Here is a 10,042-nt window from a genome sequence, read left to right on the forward strand (position 1 = left end):
GTTGTCCCTTCACCCACTCCTCTTGTCTTGGTTATAAATTGAGATGAGTGAGGAGAGGTTGTATATGGGAGTGACACAGAGAGCTGAAGAGCAAACACATAGGGTATAATCTGTGAGTGAGAGTGAGAGTGCTATAGAGAGAGTTGTGAGGTGTGAGTACTGTAATCTCCCTCCGGAATAATTCTATAGTGGATACCTCTCCCGTGGACGTAGGCAATTGTTGAACCACATAAATCTCGTGTTCTTGTGTGTGATTAATTTCTGGTGTCCCATAGTCCTAACAATGAATTCTGATGTTGCAGGGGTAAAATTAATTTATGTTTTTTTAAGATTCTAAACAACTAGTAAAATTAAGATTCAAACAAGAAATAGTAAATAAAAATTGACCAAGACTTGGTAGGTAGGTGACATCCACCACCTTATTTAGAACATGTTCATATTTGATTTTGGTTCATGGGAATTCAATTTTCTAACTTCTTAGTGGTTTGTTTGGAACAGTAAACATGCCACAAGATGCTCCTGTTATTTGTATTAGTACACTGCTTGACGGTCTCTCCGCTACGCCATCAGACTGTTGCATATTTAGAATACATAAGCCACTACGTCAGGTAAACGAGCAGGCCTATGACCTAGAGATTGTTGCAATTGGTCCTTACCACCGTGAAAATGAAAACCTAAAGATGATGGAGGAGCACAAGTTACGTTATTTTCATTCACTGCTTCAACAAAAAGGAGGGAATGATGCAAGCAGATATGTCAATGCTATTAGACCGCTACACCAAAAAGAGAGTTTGTTTTATGCTAAACCAGTGAGCCTTACTGCAGATGAAATGATCCAAATCATGGTACTGGATGGTAGCTTTATCATTGAATTGTTGCGGAAGTCTGATATGGAACACTTGAGAGATCCGGATGATCCTATTTTTAAGTCAATCTGGATGGTTAATAGCTTGAAGCGCGATTTGATGCTATTTGAAAACCAACTCCCGTTCTCTATACTCCGCAAATTATTTGATCTGATTGAGGCTCCAAACAACAATAGCAGGCTCATTTATCTTGCCTTGAAATTTTTTAATGATCTTTTACCAGGTACCTATGAAATGAAAGCTGGAAATTCACACGGCAATATCAGGCATTTACTCGAGTTGGTACACAATGAATGGCTCCCTTTATCTGTGAGCACGCCGATTGCAAATGCTTCATCTGTGAGCACGCCTATTGGAAATGCTTCATCTGTGAGTACGACAGTTGGAAATGCGTCATCAGTGAGTACATCTGTGAGTACGCCAATTGGAATTACTTCATCTGTGAGTACAACTATTGGAAGTGCTTCATCTGTGAGTACGCCTATCCAAAATACTTCATCTGCGAGTGCGCCTATTGGAAACGGGAATTGGCGTTTCATTCCCAATGCCACGGAGCTTCAAGAAGCTGGAGTTAAGCTAGAGAAGTTTGAGGTTACCGGAGGTAGCTTGTTCAATATCAAGTTTGACGAAGCGAAATTGTATATTCCACCTTTAACCGTTGAAGACAGGACTGAGGCAATCTTCAGAAATCTCATTGCATACGAACAATATTGTCCTGATAACCAACGCAGTTATGTGACTGATTATGTGAAATTTTTAGATTGCCTCATTGACTCTCCAAAAGATGTTGAAATACTTTCTCGTGTTGGAATCATTGATAATTGGCTAGGTGATGATGAAGCGGTTTCCAACATATTTAACAAGATTAGTGACGCTGTCTCAGGGACGAGCATGCATTTCCGGTATGCTGATATCTTCAACAGGGTGAACATCTATTGCGGACAACCCTGCAATCGGTGGATGGCAATTTTGAAACGGAAGTATTTTAATGGCCCATAGGCAATAATTTCAGTTCTGGCTGGTTCCTTATTGCTTATATTCACTTTTGCACAAACTCTATATGACGTTTTTAAGCTTCCAAAACTATGAGTTTCGGTGACACAAATAGAGGCGGCCACAACTTATTGGTGAGTATCAGTGTGCTCCTCTTTATCGTTAATTACTTTGATAATATTCATAACATTTATACGTGTATGTCTGCTTTGGATATTGATTTGCTCATCAGTGGATGGTTCTCTCTTCTCTTCCCTCTCTATCATCATTCTCTTTTGCTTCTTTAATTTATAAAATAAATATATAATAAATAAATTTTAAACGGTGGCCAAGTTTGGACATAATTAACCATTTATTTATGCAATTTACTTGGTGGGAACAATTTTTAAGATGATTTTTTTGGAAAAAAAAATTGGTCTAACATCACTCTCTAACTGTGGATAGTAGAAGAGGTCTACAATATATATATATATATATATATTATGGTTAAGGTCCTTTACCCATTTTTCATATTGTAAAATACTTAATTTGCCCTCCTATATGAATACTTTGATTTTGATTTGGTAATTGAAGATTAAATTTTTTGCTGTTTTGGTGGAGATTGGGTTTTCATTTTCGATTTTTAGGTGAAGATTGGATTTTGATTTCCAATTTCTGATTTCGAATAGGTTTCAAGGTTATTTCGAATTCTTTGTACGTTGTTCTAGTGGAATTGATTTCGAGTTGTTTGCGTTGTTGTTGTTCGTTGTTCTGGTTGTGCTCGTTGTTCGTTGTTCGTTGATTTCTGCAATAGAGTTGATTTGGTATGTTTTTTGATTTTTGCAGGTTATTTCGAGTTGTTTGTTGTTCAATTTGCAGTGGAGTTCGATCTCTATCTTTTATGCTTTTTTTATTTGCATTGGAATTGCTATTTTGATTTGTTCTATGGACATGTTATTATAAGTTTCTCTGGATTAGATGTATGGATTGGTAATTTAAATGAAATTTGTGGAATTATGCTCAAATAAGATTTTCTCTGTATTTTTGTGAAATAGTTACCAATTCTTTGTAATTTTTTCTGTGTTTAACATGCTTATCTATAAATTTGTAATTTTCTCTGGGCTTTTTTCTTTTTTTTTGTGTGTTTGTGGTATTTCTAGTGTTTTGCTGCTACTTATAGATCTTAGCTCATAACTGGCAGCCTCAGAAACTTTCTATTTTTTGTGGTATTTCTAGTGTTTTGCTACTGCATTTTGATATGGATCTCAGCTCATAACTGACAGCCTTAGATGTGCTCTTTCTTTTTGTCATTTCTGGACAATGAAAACATAAAGATATCAATAGGAAGTGTTATGATCAGTAATTAACAGGCACAAGAGAGTATTGAGTGTGTTATAGGCAGTGAAAATCAAACAAGCCAAAGAAATTCCATATCTCAAAGGGATATCTTAATGGCAGATAAATTACAGAGAAAATCACACGCACGCGGGCGCGCGCACACACACAACTAGCTTCAAGAAGAAGTTCAAAAGAAGAGTAGTAAGTAAATTCCAGAGAAAATCAAATGACACGAGAGTATTAAGTGTTTTTTAACTAACTATAGAAATTTTCAATTCCTAGAGAAATTTCAAATGTTAGAGAAAATTTCACACACATGCACACAACAAGGCATAGAAAACGAAAGAAGCCATATAAATTAGTGAGAGAAAATTCAAATGCTAGTGAAAATTACACACAAGCACACAATTAGCCAAAGAAAATCAAGCAAGCCACAGAAACTAAAGGGAGTCTAATGTGCTCAGAGAAAATTCAAATGCTAGAGAAAATTTCACATACAAGCACACAACTAGCCAGAGAAAATCAAGCAAGTCACAGTAAGTAAAAGAAGTCTAATGTCATCGGAAAAAATTCAATGTCGGAAAAAATTACAAACACAAGCACATAACAAGTTTCAAGAAAAAGCTCAAAAGATAGAGAAATTTCATTTTTTTGAAATTTATCCTCCTATTATTACGAAATCGAAACCCTAATCTCACTAATACTGAATATAAAATGCAATCAACTGTAGATCCAAAGAAAAACTAGTTGGGGAATGAAAACACTTATTAGAGTGAGGTGGTGAGGACGAAACTCTAATTACGAACAGAGATGAACTTAGATGAAGATGAACAAACTCAAGGATGAACAGTGAAAATACGTTAGAGAAATTTGTGAGGAATGAATCGCAAAGATTTTCACTGCATATGAAACCCTAAGTACACTAAAGATGAAGCCCTAACTACACTAAAGATGAAACCCTAATGTCGATCGTGAAGATGTTGAAACCCTAATGTCGCTTGTGTGTCGCTATCACCACCCAACCCCACACAACTAGTCGATTCTTAAGTTACCAAGGATTAATTTTAAATTAAACAAATTAATAACACAACAGAGTAAAAATAATTAAACAAATTAATAACGCATCAGAGTAAAATAAAAAGTGTACGTAAATATTTATTTTATTTATAACACGCATGAGAGCTTTTATTTATTTAATATGAGTCAGACAATAATTACAAATAAAAAAAATATGGTGCTTATTCTAAGCCCTATTCCTGCTTTATGGGATAAAAACTCCTCTCTAAATTTCATTACCTGAAAAGGTTTAACAATTATAAACACATGGAAGAGTGAGAAATATTATACTAAGAACATAAGGGTATATACAAGTCATCATGGATAATTATTTAAGCTAAATAGTAAATAATTTGATTCGAATAAATAAATTCTTTTAAATGACAAAAATATAATGCAGAAATCATATAAGCAAAATAATCATAACCATAATACAAAACAGAACAAATGGTCAATGGGTCCAGGACAAATAAAGGGTCACTAAAGTGACTAATCAGAAGATCAACGGTTATTTAAATCCCCTAAATCATGGGACCTCCGTAGTGATATTTACAAAATACATTATCAATTATTGAATCTCTAAAATCATAAACATTTATATCTATGAGTTTCTCTTTTTAAACAAATAGGGTTTATAACAAAATAAATAATATAGTTAAAATGTTAACATAATTTATAAAATATAACTTACATAAAACAATAAAATAATTTTTAATTACTCAAAATATAATATAACTCTCCATAATATCGATCTCTAACTGCTATTTTCCGTTAGGAGACGCACTTCCTCTTTTTCTTGTCTTCAATTTGTCACTCTTTTGCTTATGTTCAACTTGTGAGTACAATCTCACTACTCTTTTGTTTGGCATAAGCTAAAATGAGATTTTTTGATTAAAATAACCACTAAAAGACAAAATATGTTTTTTAATCTAATAAAACAAAATATCACATTCAAACCATAATTATTTCATTTTTTCTCTTAAAAAAGTCAAAAAAACTAAAAAGTTTATCCCAAACAAGGCTTTTTAACCCCAAGCTAAAATAGCCAAAAAGCCAACACACATCCCAAACGAACCCCAAGGCTAAACACGAGAGAGGAAGGGTAGTTACTGCTGCCCCTATGTGGGAGGTCTTTTTGAGTATTTTTCGATGATTTGAACTATTCATATTGTAAGATTCGTCAACAATATTATTCATGTAAAAAAAATCAAGTTAATCAGATATACATAACCCTTTGATTAGGTCCTAATTGTTTTTAAAAATTTATAAAAATTATGTTAACCGTTAATTTTTATAGAAATAAATGTACTTTAGTTATAAGTTTACAAGTATCCAATCAACTTAATTTTTTATATGGATAATTTACTCGATAAACTCTACGATATAAATAACAACCTCCAACAAGAGACACAATAATTACTACTTTGTCTTGAGGCATAACAGTACCCCTTCTGTGGCTAAATGGTGACTTCATCAATTAGCTTCAATAGGCTTCATCAATTAGGCTTCACTAGGCTTTTCACGTTGCTGCCTTAGCAATAGCCAGCTCTTTGTTTCTAGATGAAGCTTATTCCACAAGTAGACAACTCATGGCAATTAATCCCTTGTAATATTTGGTAATTCAAATTTTTATAGTTATAATAGTTTGGATGTCATAAAATAACGTTATTTTGAGAGTAAAATAACGTCATTTTGATATATTTAAGTCATTCAAATCACATAAATTCAAGTTACTAAACATTTTTCTTAACCTCGAACAAATGACTCATGAAAAGCCTAATTACACTTTGACCCATATAATTTAATAATTTTATAGTTATGTTTTGATTTGACCTAAATAATATAATAATTATATTATTATGTTTCAATAAAAATAATGTCCCTAATTTTAAATGGTTGGAAATGGTTATTTTTTCCTCAAGTTTGGTCTATTGTTTAGGTGGGTCCCGAGTGTCAATTTACTCGGGTCAAAGTGGTAACGCGTTCTATGCCGCGTTGTGATTCACGTGGTATATTTGGTTGCTCAAAACCATTACCGAGTGAATGGGAAATTGAAGCCAAAGTGTGCTCCATGGAAATGGAGTTTTGGTGGAAATTCCTTAAGGTTGTAAATTGGCTTGTCCCACATTGATTTGGTGGGAGGTTTTGAAAGGGTTTATAAGGCTTAGGGTGAGATACTTGGGGTGTGCCCCAAGGGGTACCCAAGTGTTTTAGAGGGAGAGGTTATGGGCAAAATGGGCTAGACCCATTGGACCCAAAAATCACCACACGCGCGCGCCGCCGTCCGTCCGGGCGGGCTGGGCTTGGGCGCGGGTGCGTGGTGTGTGGTTGGGTTGGGCTTCTAATCTTTTTGGGCCAAAAACATTTGAATTTAATTTTATTTTTTATTAAAATAAAATCCATAATTCAAATTAAATTGGTTTGGATTATTTGTTCATCCAAACAGGGCCCTTCCCGGTTTCAAAACAGAAATAAACTGTTTTGGAATTAGTGCACACCCAAACAGGGCCCTTCCCGGTTTCAAACAGAAATAAACTGTTTTGGAATTAATGCATACCCAAACAGGGCCCTTCCCGTTTTACTATCTGTTTGAATTCAAAACCCAACAGGTATGATACCTGTTCAATTCAAAACCAAGAGTTACATACCTGTTTATTTCAAATCCAAGAGCCACCTTCACATCTATAAATAGGACCACCCTCATTTGATATTTTGCATTCAGAAATTTCGTATTTCACTTCTGTTAATTCTATTCTTCATCTTGCTGCATTTTATTTCCTAAAGAAAGAGTGTAAACACTTAGTGTGTTCGTAAGGCAAACAATTAGTAGTGCTGCTATTGTTTGTGGTAGATCATTTCATCCTGGGAGATAGACGTCCGAATTCTGAAAGCACCGTGGAGAGGACGAATCTGTCTTAAGGACACAGTGTTAAACACTGGACTTGATCAGAAAAATAATTCGAAGAAATTAAATCAAGTAAGTTATTTAATTACTTTCAGTGTTGTTTTTATTTGTTTATTTATTCAGATTTTAATTTTGTTTTTGTAACAAAATAAAATCTGTTTTGTTTTTATTTATTTATTTATTATTTCGAGTTTGATTTTTGTAATCAAACATATTCTCTCCTTTTCTCTATTTCTTTTATTCTTGTTGTTGTTTTGTACACGACAGAATTAAATCTTTTTTTAAATACAGTGAAGATTGTCCTACATAAATTAGATTATATTTTAACAAATATAACTATAAAATTAAATATCTTTATTTTATTTTATTATTTTTTAGTATTATTAAATTAATTAAACATTTATGGTGTCACAGTCGCTCAAAAAGATCAATCGTCGAAAAATTTCCAATCCCAACATTGTTCATTTTTCTTTGTTGATTATAGAAGGTATTTTGGGAGCTTTTCCCAAACTAAGCCTACCTACTAAGTTTTAATTTGGCCGAAATTCTTAAAATAAGCTGAAAACACGCTTTCAGCATATTTTTGACCCAGACGCACAAAATGAAAAAATTACAAAAGCGTGGTTACGAAACATGCTTTTAATTAAGAAAACGCTGTTACTATTGACATTTTCAGGCATAAACAATAGCACAACATGAAAACGTGATTTGAAAACACGTTTTCAATAAAAAAAAAAAAAAAAACAAAATCACATCACGCCCTCACACTCTTCTCTCTCTCTCTCTCTCTCTCTCTCTCTCTCTCTCTGACACACACACACACACACATCACTCACACACACTCACATCAAACATATATAATTTTCAATATATATAAATTTTATTTTATAAAATTGAGACCACTATTAAATATATATAATAATAATTTATAATAGCAAATAATAATCAACTATATAAAATGATTACTTTTTTACTTTAAATTTTATTTTTTTTATTTTAAGGTTTAAGATTTAGGATTTAATTCTTAATTTTTTTTTTATTTTAGGGTTTAGGGATAAATTTTTTTTTTTTATTTTAGGGTTTAGAATTTAATTCTGAAAATTTATTTATTTTTATTATAGGTTTAGGATTTAGGGTTTAGCAAACATATATAATTTTTAATATATATAAATTTTATTTTATAAAATTGAGACCAGTATTAAATATATATAATAATAATTTATAATAGCAAATAATAATCAATTATATAAAATGATTACTTTTTTACTTTAGTTCTTAAAATTTATTTTTTTTATTTTAAAATTTAAGATTTAGGGTTTAATTCTTAATTTTTTTTTATTTTAGGGTTTAATTCTTAAAATTAATTTATTTTTATTTTAGGGTTTAGGATTTATAAAAAGAAATTAAGAATTAAACTATAAATTCTAAACCCTAAATCCTAAACCCTAAAATAAAAATAAATAAATTTTAAGAATTAAACTCTAAACCCTAAAATAAAATATAAAAAAAATATCCCTAAACCCTAAAATAAAAAAAAATTAAGAATTAAACCCTAAATCTTAAACCTTAAAATAAAAGAAATAAATTTTAAGAATTAAAGTAAAAAAGTAATCATTTTATATAGTTGATTATTATTTGCTATTATAAATTATTATTATATATATTTAATATTGGTCTCAATTTTATAAAATAAATTTATATATATTAAAAATTATATATGTTTGCTAAACCCTAAATCCTAAACCTAAAATAAAAATAAATAAATTTTAAGAATTAAACCCTAAACCCTAAAATAAAAAAAATAAATTTTGTCCCTAAACCCTAAAATAAAATAAAATAAAATAAGAATTAAACCCTAAATCTTAAACCTTAAAATAAAAAAATAATAATAATTTTTAAGAATTAAAGTAAAAAAATAATCATTTTATATAATTGATTATTATTTGCTATTATAAATTATTATTATATATATTTAATATTGGTCTCAATTTTATAAAATAAAATTTATATATATTAAAAATTATATATTTTTGATGTAAGTGTGTGCTAGTGATGTGTGTGTGTGTGTGTCAGAGAAAGAGAGAGAGAGAGAGAGAGAGAGAAAAGAGTGTGAGTGCGTGATATGATTTTGTTTTTCATTCACGTTGCGCTATTATTTAAGCCTAAAAACACTAATAATAACAGTGTTTTCTTAATTAAAAGCGTGTTTCGTAACCACGCTTTTACAATTTTATTCATTTTGTACGTCTGGGTCAGAAACATGCTGAAAGCGTGTTTTATAAACACGCTTCAGCTTATTTTGAAAATTTCGGCCAAACTAGACTTATAGTTTGGGAAAAAGCTTTGTGGGTAGGCTTAATTTGGGAAAAACCCCGCTATTTTGGTCCAAAATCTAAATACAAAGTGTGCTTTTTTCTTTTAGGGACCTAAAGCATCATGTTACTTTTTAGTGTCCTTTATTCTTTAAATTACTATTATTAAGGATTTTTAAAAAATTCTTCTTTTTTGAGAGGGTTTTCTGAAATATTTTTACAAAAAATTACAATAATTTAAAAAAATTAGTCAAAAGTCCATTTTAAAGGGCATCTAAAGAATTAGATCCAAAGTAAAACTTTATTTGTTGATAAGGACACAATTTGATTGGAGTCAGTGAGAATAATTTCACTCCCATTCTCACCCTCCCTAGGGTGAGCATGGTCCGGATTAAATCGGATTGAAGTAAAACTAGAACTAATTTGTTATTTACGGTTCTTGAAAAATTAAAATCAATCTAATCCGTTTAAATTATGGAACTAATCCGAACCAATCCATTTAAATACGGATTGAATCGGTTTAGAATCACGGATTTACATAACTAAATAACAAAAAATATATATAACACTTTAATTTTATAAAAATATAAATA

General features: G+C 31.0%; 1 protein-coding gene across 1 annotated transcript; it reads left to right on the plus strand.

Annotated features, from left to right (window-relative positions):
* Positions 1-296: 296 nt before the first annotated feature.
* On the plus strand, positions 297-2,863 carry LOC145796914 (UPF0481 protein At3g47200-like). The gene is made up of 2 exons (XM_082882565.1): positions 297-1,993; positions 2,685-2,863. The coding sequence occupies exon 1, from the start codon at positions 504-506 to the stop codon at positions 1,863-1,865; it is 1,362 nt and encodes a 453-aa protein (XP_082738691.1). The 5' UTR covers positions 297-503; the 3' UTR covers positions 1,866-1,993; positions 2,685-2,863.
* Positions 2,864-10,042: the final 7,179 nt, after the last annotated feature.

Source organism: Camellia sinensis, chromosome 8 (assembly GCF_055761805.1).
Source record: "Camellia sinensis isolate YWXY chromosome 8, ASM5576180v1, whole genome shotgun sequence".
Lineage (NCBI taxonomy): Eukaryota > Viridiplantae > Streptophyta > Magnoliopsida > Ericales > Theaceae > Camellia > Camellia sinensis.